The sequence below is a fragment of the Pipistrellus hanaki genome (assembly GCF_964339955.1).
Source record: "Pipistrellus hanaki genome assembly, chromosome: 11".
NCBI classification, from domain to species: domain Eukaryota; kingdom Metazoa; phylum Chordata; class Mammalia; order Chiroptera; family Vespertilionidae; genus Pipistrellus; species Pipistrellus hanaki.
The window spans coordinates 40,259,696-40,275,828 of NC_140513.1; the positions used below are offsets into that span (position 1 = coordinate 40,259,696).

General features: G+C 38.9%; 1 protein-coding gene across 1 annotated transcript in view; it reads right to left on the reverse strand.

The window, feature by feature from the left end:
• Positions 1-16,133, reverse strand: part of PGM5 (phosphoglucomutase 5) — a 161,753-nt gene that overhangs the window by 62,736 nt on the left and 82,884 nt on the right. Inside the window, exon 7 of the mRNA XM_084899519.1 lies at positions 2,411-2,526. Coding sequence (XP_084755645.1) covers positions 2,411-2,526 — 116 coding nt within the window. The remainder of the gene's footprint in view (positions 1-2,410; positions 2,527-16,133) is intronic.

Below are 16,133 nucleotides of genomic sequence, written 5' to 3' on the forward strand. Positions count from 1 at the left end.
TGCTGGTACTGGCATGCAGGAAATGATCAGCTGCTGCTGAGGACAAGCATGGAGCCCTTCCAATTCCCCAACCCCTTCTTTCACAAGACACAAAAGCCTTAAACTCCTGAATGTACAAGCTGTAAACTTCTCATGCTAAGGGCCCATGCAAAGATCCATTGCTACTGGAATAAAATTGAAGTAAACCCCTCTGCCCCTGGAGAAAGGGTAGGAAACCTTCTTGAGCCCCAAATTCCACATTGATACTAAGCAGGGGTCTGCTGCCACTGAAGAATGGTCAAGCACTGGTGACAGAGGTCTTTTTTTAATAATAGATATACAGTAACTGCTGGAAGCTTGAAATGAAGTAGAAACACTGAAAAAATCTCCTCCGGCACTCTTTCTTTTGAGCACATAGCAAAAATTATCCTACTTATGGAAGAAATTAAAGCCTATGGTACAATAAAAATTATAAATAGAAATAATAAAACCCAAATCCAGTTCAACTCCTGACTAGATTAACTTAACTTTAAATACTAATGATGTAACAGAAGGATTGGTATGCCCGTTAATGTATATAAAAATTATTTGCCTGAGTCCTACTGTTGATAGAGATAGAGATAGAGATAGAGATAGAGATATACAGATATATTGTCCAGCCTGAATAAAAAGCAAGAAAGAGTAAACCACTACTTTATTAGGAGATAAAGCAATCAAGAAAACCAGAAACTAAGATCAACCAGATGTTAGGATTATCAGACTGGGGGTTTAAAATAACTACGTTTAATATGTTAAGTGATCTAAACTAAACACATAAACATATATAAACAACATATATAAAAATAATTTTTTAGAGAGATGAAAATTATTTTTAAAAAGTCAAAGAGAAATGCTATTAATAAAAACACAATATCAGAAATGAATAATTCCTTCAGTAAGCTCATCAGTATATTGGCCACAGCTAAGGAAAGAATCAGTAACTTAAAGATATGCCAATAGAGATTATCCAAATTAAAACACAAAAGGAAAAAAGTAAACAAAACCTAACAGTGGATGTAAGAGCTCTGAAACAACATATGGTCACAATTCATATAACATAAGTGCAATTAAAGTCCCAGAAGGAAAAGAGGAAGAGGGAGGAAATAATGTGAAAAGATAAAAGCTGAGAATTTTCTGAAATTAATTCAAGACAATAAACAAAAATCCCAGAGATCCCCAAGCAAGGTTTAAAAAAAAATACACACACCTAGAAATATTATAAACTGTTGAAATATTTAAACTGTTGAAAAGAAAAGATAAAAAGAGGCTGGCCAGTATGGCTCAGTGGTTGAGCATCAACCTATGAATGAATCAGGAGGTCATGGTTCCATTCATGGTCAGGGTACAAGTCTGGGTTGCGAACTTAATCCCCAGTAGGGGGGCATGCAAGAGGCAACCGATCAATGGTTCTTTCCCATCATTGATGTTTCTATCTTTCTCCCTTTCCCTTTCTCTCTCTGAAATCAACAACAACAAAACGCATATTAAAAGATAAAAAGAAAATATTGAAGAGAGCCAGAGGACAGGGGGTAGGAGAATTTCAATAGAGAGAAACAGAAATGAGAATTAGAGCCCACTTCTTGGAAACTAAGGAAGCCAGAGACAATGAAGTAACATCTTAAAAATACTTGAAAGAAGACATTGTTATTTTTTTGTTAATCCTCACCTGAGGATATTTTGTCCAATAATTTTTAGAGAGAGTGGAAGGAAAGGGGAGAGACAGTAAGAGAGAAACACTGATGTGGAGACACATCGATTGGTTGCCTCCCACATGTGCCAGGACCATTGCCAGGGATCGAGCCTGCAACCAAGGTTCATGACCTTGACCAGAATTGAACCTATGACCCTTCAGTTCACAGGCCGACACCCTAACCACTGAGACACACCAGCTAGGGCAAAAAAATTATTTTTTAACCTATTTTTAGGTGTGATAATGATATTGTGTTTATATACTTTTTTTTCCTCGATAGCCATTATACTTAAAGGATCGCTAAGGATTGCTTCACAATAATCAGAAAGGAGGGTTCCCTAAGTGGATAAGGGTAGAGATAAAGCAAGATTGACCATGAGTTGATGATGACTGAAATAAATGAACATATGGAAATTCAATTATGATATTCTCTCTACTCATGATTTTTTTTAATTCAGTCATTTTTTTAAAAAAATGGAAGTTTATTTAAAAAAATAAAAAAGGAGAAATAGGTAGATGAGGGAAATGTATCATAACACACATTCCACTAGGTGTTTTCTTCCTTATTTATTTATTTATTTACCTATTTGCCTCTAACTCTGCCTCTAGCCTTTGATTCATAGTGGGCTCACAGGTTTCCAAAATTGGGTCACAGAGTGCTACAGCCACCCCTTCCAGAAACACCAACCCAACAAAGCCTACCAGTGCCAAAGCTCTCTTCTCCACACAGGGAGCACCGCCCCGAGTCCATCAGGTTTGAGAAGAATCTCCATCCAGCTGGGGTCTCATATACAGGGACCTTCATGGACTTGGCCACTCTGAAAAACAAAATCCAGGGCAAGAGTCAATTCATATACCTCCTTTCTTTTCTTCTCTCAGCACAAAAGGATATCTTTAGGCTCTATTAATCCCAAACTTAGATTTCAAACCACCCTGAACAATATTGACAGTTTTTAGGATGTCAAGCCATAAGGTAGAGAATGATAAATAGCCTAGACCAGTGGTTCCCAAGTTTTCTTTCCCAATAATATAGAACATATTAATATAGAGAATAGTCTCACATTTATGTTTCTATGCATGTTCCTTTATCTTTGTGGTGAGATCTGATTTGGAGGATCTCAGAATCTAAATTAAGATGGTATTTGGCTATAGACACTTTGAAATATTGTTTGACAGTATCTAATAAAGATGAATGAATACACATATCTTATGGACCAGAAATTCAACTCCTAGACTCCTAGAAATTACTAATGATATGTAATGGACACTGTGGTGCACTGCTCAGCTTCACCCTAAACACACACACACACACACACACACACACACACACATTTTAACATTTTTAGGATTAGAACACTCATTCTACCAACTGCTAAGAATATTGATGGATGACAGCTCACAAATGTGACCCCACTCTCTGGGAAAGAGAGATATCTCACTCAAAACCATGCTCACTCCCCTGGGCCAGTCCACATCCAATAACTGGTGGGTGAGGGATATGTAAAGGTCCAGGCTCCTTGCCTCTAATGGGCACAACTCTATAGGGATATTTCAGCTCCAGAGTAGCCTATAGGTTGGCTGTGGCCTTTGTTGCGATTGCATCACAGTCCAACTTCTATGTCCAGTCCTCCTTTCTTACTCCCCCATTGGTATTGATCTCAAAGGCAACTTTGATCTTGATGGCAGAAAGAAATAAACTACCTATAAGCAAATCAGAGCTGCTTCTTGGGGAACACAGTATCTGACATTACTCAACAAAATCTTATTTACACAAGATTTTATAAAAATTATCATAGAATCTCAAATCATAATAATTGAAACAATCCAAATGTCCATCAAAATAGAATGGACAAATAATTTACAATTATAACACAATGCCATAAATTCCAATGAATGAACTATTCATATATGCAACAACTTAAATAAATCTAACAAATGTAATATTGAGTAAAAGAAACCAACAACAGCTCAGCTAGTGTGGCTCGGTGGTTGAGCATCAGCCTATGAACCAGGAAGTATGATCTGATTCCCAATCAGGGCACATGCCCAAGTTTTGGGCTCAATTCTTAGTAGGGGGCATGCAGGAAGCAGCCAATCAATGATTCTTTCTCATCATTGATGTTTCTATCTCTCCTTTTCCCTTTCTCTCTGAAACAATAAAAACGCATTAAAAAAACAATAGCAAATATATATTGCATTGTCTCATTTAAATAAAATTCAAAAACAGCTAAAACTAATCAATGCTATAAAAATTCAGGCTCAGAAGTTCAAAGAGGTGAAGGGTTTTATTCAGGTCTCACAGAGGTAAAAGGCAAAGAAAGAATTTGGACCCAAGTCTGATTAGTCTCTGCTCATGTTCTATTTCCCTACATCATTCTGTCTTCCCAAATGTTTTAGTGCTTCAAGAGAAACACTAAAAAGGTACATAGATCTCAAAGCATGCTGGGGAATGAACTGGTATGCAGACATTGACCTGAGGAACTTTACCTTTTCCATGTGCCAGCACCCAAAAGAAAAAGACACCAAATGCCTGCCACTAGCAAGGTGTAGTTATTTGAAGGCCATAAGTGTAGAAGATGGTCATGCAGAGGGACCGGCAAAGGTATCTTAGTGAATGAGGAAGAAAGATGCACATATGACAAAGAACGCATTGTAATGATGATTTCTTTAAGTGTGATTCTCGCCATCTAGAAGAAAAACATATCTAGGAACTCTTGACACAGGTTAATAAACAACTCCCTTTCTATAAAATCCAAATGTAATTAATGTGTTCAAGATCTTAAAAAAATATGGGCTAAGTCTCTTTTAAGTTTGCTTTAAAAAGAAGCACCTTTTTGATGTTACCTCAGGGTCTGGTTTCACTTTATTTCAGTGGTCTGAAAAGGATAGACAAGTATGCTTATAAATTGGTAGGAGCAATGAAACAAATGCTCCCCAAATTGTAGATTGAAGGTAAATTTCAAAGGCATTAATATCATGCTCTGAAGTTCAAGAAAGGAAGAATAATTCAGACAGAAGCTTTCCAGGGGCAGTACCTACTTAAAGCCTGGGTCAAAATTAATTTAGCACATCTGAATGCATATGATTACCAAATAGAGAATGGGGCAAAGGTGAGAGTAGAGGGTGTGGGTATGTGTAATTTTTGGGCAAAACATTCCTGGAGATTCAAAGCCAAGTTGGCAGATCTAATGGGAGGGAAAAGGATTTCCCCAGCTCCCACCCTTCCCAATAAATCACTGTCAGGAGGTCATCAGGCTGAAGAATGAGGTTGGAATTTAAAAGACCGGATACGTTTATAACTACGAGCCACAGTTGTAGCTATGCAAGCTAAGATAACAACGTGGGTAGTTAAATTTCAGGATCTTGAGCACGGGTTGATTGTGTCCTGGAGTCAGAAAGGAATTCCTCTCCCTCCTCCTACTAAACTTGGGATTCATCCCAAACAGCATTCAGTAGATACCATTCCCTAGACTGGTTTTTGGCTGGAAGCCCCTCGTGAGTCTCTGAAACCTTTTGGTACAAAAGCTCAAGATAAAGCTGCTCATGCTGAGGGTCTGCACCTCTCCCCTTGACTCTTTCCACCAAGTTATGGAGGCAAACATAAGAACTCACTTTCTAGGAATGACCAGAGTATGAAGGAAAATAAAAAAAAAAATGAATTTGGGCCACAATTCTCCTGCAAGTGGGAGTGAGCCCTAGTAGGAAAAAAGAAGAAAAAAAAAAAGAAAAGGAAAAAAAAAAAGTAGATATAAGCTCCTCAGCATAGATTTAAAAACTTCAAAAAATGTGGCTTCAGGTTGGAAATAGCCTTAGCCTATCTTTCTAGCAGTTCTCCCATAATACTCCCTACATGCTCCTGAAAAACTGGACTATCTTCTATTTTTCAAATATGCTCTTGCATTTTTTTATGTTTAAGTCTGAGACCTTCATGCTTTTCATTTTACCTAGGTCAGTGAAAGGCAAACTCATTAGTCAACAGAGCCAAATATCAACAGTACAATAATTGAAATTTCTTTTGAGAGTCAAATTTTTTAAACTTAAACTTCTTCTAACGCCACTTCTTCAAAATAAACTCGTCCAGGCCGTGGTATTTTGTGGAAGAGCCACACTCAAGGGGCCAAAGAGCTTCATGTGGCTCTCGAGCCACAGTTTGCCAACCACATACCTAGGTTAATCCTTCTTTCCAATCTCTGCCAAAAGATTTCACGTGGCATCAAGACCTGTCTTAAATGCCCTGCCATCACGAAGTCTGTACAAATCCTTTTCCTAGACACACAGCTGGACTATACTTCTGACCTTCCTCACAGCTAGCAGAGGCCACATAGTGGTGAATAGAGTTCTAGCCAATGGAACCCAAGTGGAAATGACATATACCCTTTCATATCTGGCTATTAGAACTTTCTATCCTCCATGCTCTTTCTCGTACAGCTTAACATGAACAAGCTCAGCAATCCCAGAAACTAGATGTTAAGGATGGTGGACCCACAAGATGGAAGAATCTGAATCTCTAAATTAGTATTTCGAGCAGAATTAATTACCAATAAAAAAAACACCTGTTTTTAACTTTTGAAGACTGAGTTTTTAAGTTTTGCTATGTTTGATCCATTATATATTTGGGGATAAGTTTTGTAAAAGAAACTCCATTATCCTAACTAATACAACCCTTATCTTACTGCCACCATCAATCCAAAGTAACCCTTCCTGGTCAGCCCAGGGCAGCCTGCACTAGCAGGAGGACTTCCCACTGGAAGGCTGGGGAAGCCCATGAAGGACTTCTTTCAGAGGATACCTGCATAGCCTTCAGCATGGTACCTGCCACATGGCTGGTGTCCCCATGGGACACAGCTTTTCCCAGAAGAGGTTCTTTTTAGGCTTGGCCACATTCTCTCTCTTAGAGGCTCAGAAACCACCAATGGACAGAAAGATGCTTTCAATGATATTATTATAAAAAGCATAAATTAGCAAAAACAAAACAAAAAAAAATACAACACACACACACACACACACACAAACAAAAAAAAACTAACCCTTCCTGCCACTGAGCTTCCTCTAACTTGGTATGGGTCAGAAATTATTTGAGGCAGAGACTACTGCATCTTATATACCTTTATAGTTATTAAATATCTAGGATAATATAGCACCAGTCAGACCTATCCTCAAAAAAATGCTGTATGATTTCATTTGATTAATATCTATTATTTAAGTTGTGTTGTTGAATATCAGGAGGGTATGTATCTCTATTTTATACTTATAGTTCCCTAAATATATAATTCATTTCTGCATGTTTTACTTAAATTAGTTGTTACAAGCAAAGAGAATTTCTCCAGGTAGTGGGGCTATCAAGATGGCAAAGGCATTCTTGAAAATAGGAGCTTAAAGAATTGGGGTGTGACCAAATGAGAATCAAAGGACTGAGGATAAAGGTTTCTTTAGCTTGTGAAAGGATAGCAAATAAGTGACTGAAAGGAGGATTAACCTAGGCAATGACTGATATAACTAGTGCAGAAGCATACCTAGCTGCTCTTGGATTCCTACTTCAAGTTTATTGTAATAAATTTAAAGAGGACAAGATCAGGTCCCTCTTCCTTTGATTTGTCTTCTAATTTCCAATTTCTTGAGAGTGGCACAGAACAGAGAAAATAGCATACAACAAAGAAAATTAATAAAGTGCCACTATATAGAAAAATATAAATGAATCTCACAAACATAACATTGAGTGGAAGAAATTAAACATAGAGCAATATGTACTATATATGTCCACTTATAGTTTAAAAATAGACAAAACTAGCCGAAACCGGTTTGGCTTAGCGGTAGAGCGTTGGTCTGCGGACTGAAAGGTCCCAGGTTCGATTCCGGTCAAGGGCATGTACCTTGGTTGCGGGACATTCCACAAGTAGGGGGTGTGCAAGAGGCAGCTGATCGATGATTCTCTCTCATCGACGTTTCTAGCTCTCTATTCCTCTCCCTCTCTGTAAGAAAAATCAATAAAATATATTTTTAAAAAATAGACAAAACTAATCAATGATACTGGTTTAGGTATTTTTTAGATCTGACACCAAAAGCACAGGCAACAAAAGCAAAATTAAACAAATGGAATTATATAAACTAAAAAGTTACTGCATAGCAAAAGACAATCAACAAAATAAAGAGTCAGCCTATCCAATGGGAGATTTTATTTGCAAACACTATAGCCAACTAGAGGCCCAGTGCACAAATTCAGGTCTGGGTGCATGGGTAGGGTCTGGCCAGCCCACCCTGATGGGAGTCCTTGCCCCCTATCAGGGTGTTGAGGGCTGATCGGGAGTCGGACCGGCCAGGGAAGGGCCTGTTCAAGGCCTGGATCAGGCTGGTTGGCTCCCACAGTGCATATCATAGCCACCAGTCATTCTGGTCATTTTGGTAGTTCAGCCATTCCAGTCGCTGGGTTTTTATATATATAGATAAGTGATTAATACCCAAAACATATAAGGAACTCATACAATTCGATAACAAGAAAACGATCCAATAAAAAGTGGGCAAAATAATCTGCACAGACATTTTTCCAAAAAGGAAAAACAACAACATTAAAATGACCAACAGATATATAAAAACTTGCTCAACATCACATCAGGGAAATGCATATCAAAACCACAATGAGATATCGCCTTACACCTGTTAGAATGGCCCTCATCAAAAAGACAAAGGAGCTGGTAAGAATGTTGAAAAAGAGAACCTCTGTGCACTATTGGTAGAAACATAAATTAGTACGGCCATTATGGAAAAGAGTTGCAGCCAATGCTGCCAAGACCCCATGGCGCAAAATGTGGCCCACAGCCCAGCCCAGCCCAGCCCAGAAACAGTGACTGTGGGCTCCAGCTAAGGTGTCACGTAGCAATGCCCGTCTTCCTCTCCCTAGCAACTAGCCTCCTAAGAGTTTCTTTATTCCAGGAACACAGGTTGAAACATTTTACACTTTAACCAAATGTCTGTGAAGCGTTTTATTGTGCCTCATCTCATTTGATACTCACAGAAGTCCTGGAGTATGTAGATAGGAGACTTAGTGGAATTCTATTTTCTTTTCATTAGCCAGAAAATGGATATTTAGCTTAGAAACTTGACCCGACTGAAAAGAAGTAAGAAATGGTGGACCTTGAAAATGACTTCAGGTTTTCTCACTGCACAGAATATAGTCAAACACTGTATAGTTAAATATTTTACACTTTGTTCTCCCTCTGTGATCTACAATAATAATGCACTTCGTGTTGATGTTTACTGTTGTGTTGCTGACAATTACCTGAAAGACAAGTTGGGGTGCTTCACTGGGCTGGAAAAAGTTTAGCTAAATCAGAAAGCAGGTCTAATTAAGTAAGTTTAATCTATAACTATAAAAGGCTAAGTTGACTCACACATGCATGGTACATATAAAGCTCATGCTAGCACCAATCGCACCCATATGTTTCAATCTGTCATTGTTGATCGTGAATTTGGTTGACACTTCTATTATAGAGAAAGGGCAGCAAATAGCGATGTATAAGCCTAATTAAAATATTATTCTAGTTAATTTCCTTTCAATGTGCACGAATTCGTGCACCAGTATTAAATAACACCTTCCTTGCTTGCCTTATCAAGGAAGTCATAAGGATCAAAATCAGATTATCTATAACTAGAAGCACAGATTCATGCACTAGTTCGGTCCTTTGACCTGGCCTGCAGGGATCAGGCCAAAACCTGTTCTCTGACATCCCTGGAGGAGTCTCAGATTGCAAGAGGGTGGTTCTCAGGTGATGCACTCCAAAACTGGGTTCCCACCTCTCTGGTTCTGGGTACATCACCAGAGAACCACAGCTGCCAAGTCACTGCAGCTCAGCAGCTCCTGTGTTGAGCATTTGCCCCCTGGAGGTCATTGTGCATCATAGCTACTGGTCAGACGGTCAAACAGTCACTTAGGCTTTTATATATGTATGGAACAACCACAAAACTTCTACAACATTATTACTATTCCTGATATTGGATCTTCCATTAAACACAAAGGAATACAAACATATCAATTTAAGGAACATTTACAAGAAAAAGCTAAAGCTAGTTGCATATCTCATGTTCCCTCTAAACTTCTAGATTTAGGCCAATTATAAGATAAACAAAGGTGGACCCCTAAACCCTGGGGCCTTTGCTATTTTAGCTAGAAGTTTCTGCACCTGTATTTTAGTTAGATGCTATGGGGGAAAATAGAATCCTTCCCAATTAGATTTTAAATTTTCTTAGGAAACATAAGGCAGGCATATTTCTGAGGATCTTGACTTTACATAAAAGAAAATTTTGGCTTTGTGAAATTGACCAAAGAGCCAAGAAAAAAATATGTAAAATTGAAATAATCATAGTTTCACTCTCTTAAGCCAGTAAATAATCTAGCATCCTATGTCTGGAATTAACAATTGTTTGTGTTTACAATCTTGATGCTTAAGTACTCTGATGTAAACTATTCCTAGTCCTAATTATTTTCAAAGAATAAAATTGTTCAGAAGCTAGTACAGGAAAAGTTTAAGCCCCACCTGTTCCAGCTAAATTTTGAGATAAAGGAATGGTCACCTGTCCTTCATATTCCCATGAGATTATTCCCATAATAATAAAATGTAAATCATCCTCTCATCCTTTGTTTTGCTTTGAATTTTTGGTTATGTAGACACCATGTTGAAGCGTTTTGAACAAGCCTATATAAGAAGATTTATAATCAATTCATTTACTCCAACAGAAAAAAAGCAGTAAGAACTGATGTGAGAGCTCTGACCTAGGAGATAACACATCTCACTAAACAAAACTTATTCTCTTAAAGTTGTTCCTTAGTTTTCTTTTCTGGGTCCAATGAGCATCTTTTCCTGGATGGTACTGTAGAAATCTTATTGATCCTATGTCATAATAAAAGAGAGAAGATACATCTGAGCATTAAACATTAACTACATGGAGATTGTAAATTGATATTCATTCCAAAGAAAGAACAGAGTCCAGAGAAAACTAGTATTTGCACCATGCTGCATCACCATTCTATAAGTAAATATCTTAATCAGGAAATATCATGGCATTACCATTTTTCAAAAAACAAACATGTTTTTTGCGTGGGTGTTTCATTTTGGGTTCAATTTTAACAGGGCCAAAGGGAACTCGGTGATTGTCCCCAGTGTTCTATTAGACTAATTATGAACCTAAAATGGTTTATTTATTTGTTTGTTTGCTTATTTATTTTTAAATATATATTTTTTTATTTCAGAGAGGAAGGGAGAGAGGGATAGACATATCAATGATGAAAGATAGAACCCGAAACCTAAGCATGTGCCCTGACTGGGAATCAAACCGTGACCTCCTCGTTCATAGGTTGATGCTAAATCACTGAGCTACACTGACGAGGCAAAATGTTTAATTTAAACCTGTTCAGTCTAAAATTTGACAGTAGATTATTGGCAATCTATCCCCATGGGTAAACTAAAGAAAGACTTGGGGGAGGGGGACTAATAAGAATGAGCAAAGTATTTCACATTTTAGGTCTAAATACATATAAGGAAAAGACTGATGAATTTTAACCACATTAAAATTTGTAAAAATGTTTATTTGCCAAAACCCACAAAAATGGAGGTATGCCATTAGATTAAAATAAGATATTTGCAATGCATAAAACTAAAGGATTAGTAGCCATCCTAAATAAAGTCCTATAAACCAGGATAAAAAAAACTCAAATGACCCATGCAATTCACAGGAGAGAAAGATTAATTGGCCAATATAGAAATATATAATAATCAGGTATAGATAATGTCACACCTGCCACATAAAAAATAAAAACTCTAATAATTCCACATAGTGGTGGGAAATCAGAAACCCAAAGATTGATGGCAGTTTGTAAATGAATACACTCACACTCACTTTACAAGGAAATTTGAGAATTCCTAGTAGAGCCAATCAGGCCCAATGACCCAGCAAGGCCCTCTCTTGGATAACTCAAGGTCCTCTCTTGGGTCCCAAAGAAACTGGTGCATGTGCACTAGGAGATGTTATTCAAGGATGTCTATTTCAGGACTATTTCTGAGACAGAAAAAGAGTGAAACCAGAAGTAACCTGTTTTTCAGTAAAGGAATAGACAAACTGTGGCTTATTTAGACAGTGGCAAGTAAACAACTATGGTTCAAGGGCTCCAAAATATAAAAGGTAAAAGAGCCACAAAGAAGAAATTAAGTGTGTACCTCTGTCTTGCAAGATTATCTTAGACCCCAGCTATTCCAATTTCAGTTTCTCCCTCTTTAGTTCAACTTGAAAACCCAGTGGGATATGATTTCTCCTCTGTAATAACAGGTTTCAGACATTGCAACTCTGAAGAATTAATAGGACTAAATGACAAAAATGATTAGATGCAACAGCATTTGGTTCAGAGGACCAGCCAGAAGCTGCTGATGCCACGAGAGCTACAGTGGAGCTTGAAAGCTCTACCCTGTCCCATAGCTATGCCTCTGTAGGCAGAAACCAAGTCCATGCACAGTAGCTATAATTAACAGGCATGGGCAATGCCTAAGATTCTTTTTAAAATATTTTTTATTAAATTTTAGAGATAGAGGAAGGGGTAGAGAGAGAGAGAGAGAGAGAGAGAGAGAGAGAGAGAGAGAGAGAGAAATAATGATGAGAGAGAAACATAGATTACCTCCTACATGCCCCTACTGGGAATCAATCTCAAAACCCAAGCAGGTGCCCTGACCAGGAATTGAATAAGGGACCTCTTGGTGCATGAGTTAAGGGTCCACGCTCAACTGCTGAGCCACGCCAGTTGTCCAAACCCAAATGAAATCTGAAGGAAGGTGAGTCAGTTGATACAATCCATAGAGGTCAGCCTGTAGGACAGAGAGCAGGTAGTGGAGGGAAAGAGGGTCTTGAGAGTAAATGGAAGATACACAGCACACTCTTCATCCATCAGACTGGTTCCTGACTTGTCCTGTTAATCTGCCCCTCCCTTCTTTGTGCTGCCCCTAAAACCCCGCCTATCACACACTCAGTGCAGGATATTGCATTAGATGCTGGGACATGAGACTCTCTCTACTAGTAATCTGTGTACCTCTGGAGGGCAAGGGCTCTGCCTGGCACAAATTTAAGTGCTTAGAGATATTGGTTAATTCTGTGCAAGCATCACAGGGTCTACCTGAACACAGGCTCCTCCCACATGGGTAATTTAGATTCCAGAATGAGGTCCTTCAAGTATATGTGGAAGCAAGTACATGAGACCATTGAAAACTCAGGATAAAGTTAAGCCACGGTGGATGAATTTCCAAATGGAATTATACCAAGGACTGGCTAAAAAGATTGATAACCTTACTTCTAAATAAGGGTACATCAGTTTACCAAGTGCAAGGCAATAAGTTTATTGTGAAAAAGTTGCAAATTGTATTAAAACTGACCCTTTTATCTTTGTGGAATTCCTCAGAACTAAATGCTCATTTCACTGTAAAACTTAAAGGAGAGGGTAGAGAAATACTGCTCAGATTTGTAAGGAGCACTTCACAGGGCTGAGGTATCATTTAACACATGGGAAACACTGGTTAAGATTAACTGAGAAATATATTCTGTATATGATTATGGCACGGGTGGACTTCAAAGGAATTTACTCCCTTTGGATACCTTTGAAGAACAAGGGAGAAGGAATGGGTCAAATACTCTTAAGTCACATCAGGATTCTCAGCAAGATGCCTTTCCCAGATAAGCTTAAGAGATGAGAAGCTGGAAGGGCATCTTAGGGAAGCAAAAATACCCCCCTCCGAGTCCTGGATGGATGGCAAAAAGTTCTGAGTGCAGCAGAGGGAAGCCCAACCCCAGGGTCTGTTCCTAGACTGGCCTCCTGGGACATCCAGGGGCATGACCAGTGGCTATGGTTAACAGCAGGGCTCTTGGGTATCTGAACCAGGCTCTTTCCCCCTGAGGAGTCTGGTCCTGGGGTTCAGGCCACAGGGAGGCAGAAAGAGAAAGGAAGTGGGAAAGCAGCTGTTTGCATTCACGATGACCCATGCAGCCCAGCCCCAGCTGAGACAAACTCTCTCAGGGGGCCTAGCCTTCTCTGGGGGGCAGGAACCAAAATAGGTTGGTGAGAACATATAGTTTCTGAAATTAATTGGAGAAGCGGAGACTCTCCAGGGAAATAAGTCCACTTGACTGCCCTGTCCCCCTTCTCAGAGATTGCAAAGTGAGGGAACATTATCTGTGTGGATCCATTCCATGCGGGTCTAAGTGGGAGCTTAGCAAAAACTTCATTGAGGAGAGGACATGATGGCTTCTGGGCCCAGGGGCACAACCTGGAGAGAAACAATTCTTTTTAGACGACGACCCACCTTCTACAGTGAAAGGATGACAGTGAGGGACCTAGGTCACCACTCCCTGTCAGCCCAAGGAGCAGTCCAGGCAACGCTTTGTGCAAAAGGTACGCCCGCCCTCTTCGGGACCCAATGCGGCTACTGAACAGTGTGGAAGCACATGACTTTCCCTAGAAAAGAGCACTTTAATGCCATCTACTCAAACACTGTCATATGAGTATTCTAGGGGAGGTGTCTTCAATGTGAACATCGCCCTCTTGAAATGTGGTGCCCTCCCTTACACAGTGTGCATCCTGTGAAAAGATGCAGTGAGTCTACCTGCCTCACCTGAATTCAGGCAGAGAAGAAGCTGCCATCTTAAGTCCCTTTTGCATATTCCTGATGTAGCAGGGGGTAGCCACACCCTCCCCAGGGGTCACCTGACTAAGGGTGGACCCAAAGCTTTTCACAGTCTTTGAAGAGCACATTTTCTTTTACTCCAACCACATGCTCTGCTCAACAGCATTCAGTGGTGACTGTGCCTGTGCCTGTGTGTGTGTGAGGCCCCACCCCCTATCATCATACCAAACACATTAAAATACATCCAAATCTCACATAAAAATCTAATTTTTGCTCCAAAAGAATCTTGAAACGGTTTTTATAATTTTGTTTTTTAAATGATGAGCCCACGAAGTCCCTCATTTAATTAAGTGTGGGCAATGATTTCTCATTGATCACGCATGCTCAGGAATCCTTTCAAAATGAAAAAAAAAAATGTATTCTACACATTATTTTAAAGTGTTATGATGGTTTCTTGGATACTAAATTTAATAAAGTAACAATATGTTGAATTTTACACACATTAAAAAAGCAGTTAATCATATTGATCTTGCATTTTTTTTCATTTTGGAGTTAATAATTGTTTTCAGGTCTCTAATTTTAAATCCTTGAACATCAAAGGCCCTAAGTTAATAATTGTTTTCAGGTCTCTAATTTTAAAGCAAGGCTGAGAGTGCCAGTGAGAGACAAAATAACTCTGGTGCATGTGGACATGTGGGGGGGGGGTGTTGGGGGCAAGGGATGGTGGTTGTAACTCGTGTCAAAACCTTAGGTAGTTTCTTGCACAATAAGGTTTCAGGGAGACAATAGTGTTTGAGTAGATGGCTTCAACTTCTCCTTTACGTACTCTATCCTCACAACATTCTGCATATACTATACTTATTTTCAGAAGGTCCTACAACTTTATTTCTGAACATTCCATTCCAGAATTCTTTCAGCTAGCTCACATTTTCTCTGCCAATAGCCAATGCAGTTAATTATGCCCATCTGGAAAACCAGACACAGATACATGCAATCCTAGCACACTAACCAAGCACTAGGCTATTGACTACATTTCTCCGAAAACCCCAAGTCAATATTCTAATGTTCACAAAAAAAGGACATACATGCCATATTTCTGTTAGTTTGGCCTATCTTGCAGATCAAATGTGGATCAAGAGAGTGGGATTCAAAAAAGAAATGATCATCCACTTGTAACAGATTTTCTAGCTGGGTAAAATGTCACAATTGGGTTCTTTTTCTGCATGAAACCAAATGTATATATTCAACTCAAATTAAAGTAGCAAAACTGACTTCATATGATGTGACTTTTATAAACTCACAAAAGGACAATATCTATGGAGATCTCAGATAGTGTCCTTCAAGGTCTAATCTAGCACATGAGCTTGGACAAGGTTTCCTTCTTCTTTTGTTTGCCTAACTAGTATGCATATAAGATCTTTAGTTATTCTCTTCCCACCCTCCCCCCTTCCTCCTTTCCTTTGAGATTCATGTTTGACATGTTCCATGTTTCCATGCCTGGGGGTCAAAAAGTCGAACAGTTGAATGGTCAGACAGTTGCTTAGGCATATATATATATATATATATATATATATGTGTGTGTGTGTGTGTGTGTGTGTGTGTGTGTGTGTGTGCGCGCATATATACACACACACACACACATATATATATATATATTTCTTATTTCTAGAAGGATTTATTAGAAACATTGAGCTAAGACAAACTACATGCAAATACCAGTGATCAGTTAACCTATGCAATATTTAACCTAATGTGTGTTTGTGTGTGTATTCAAA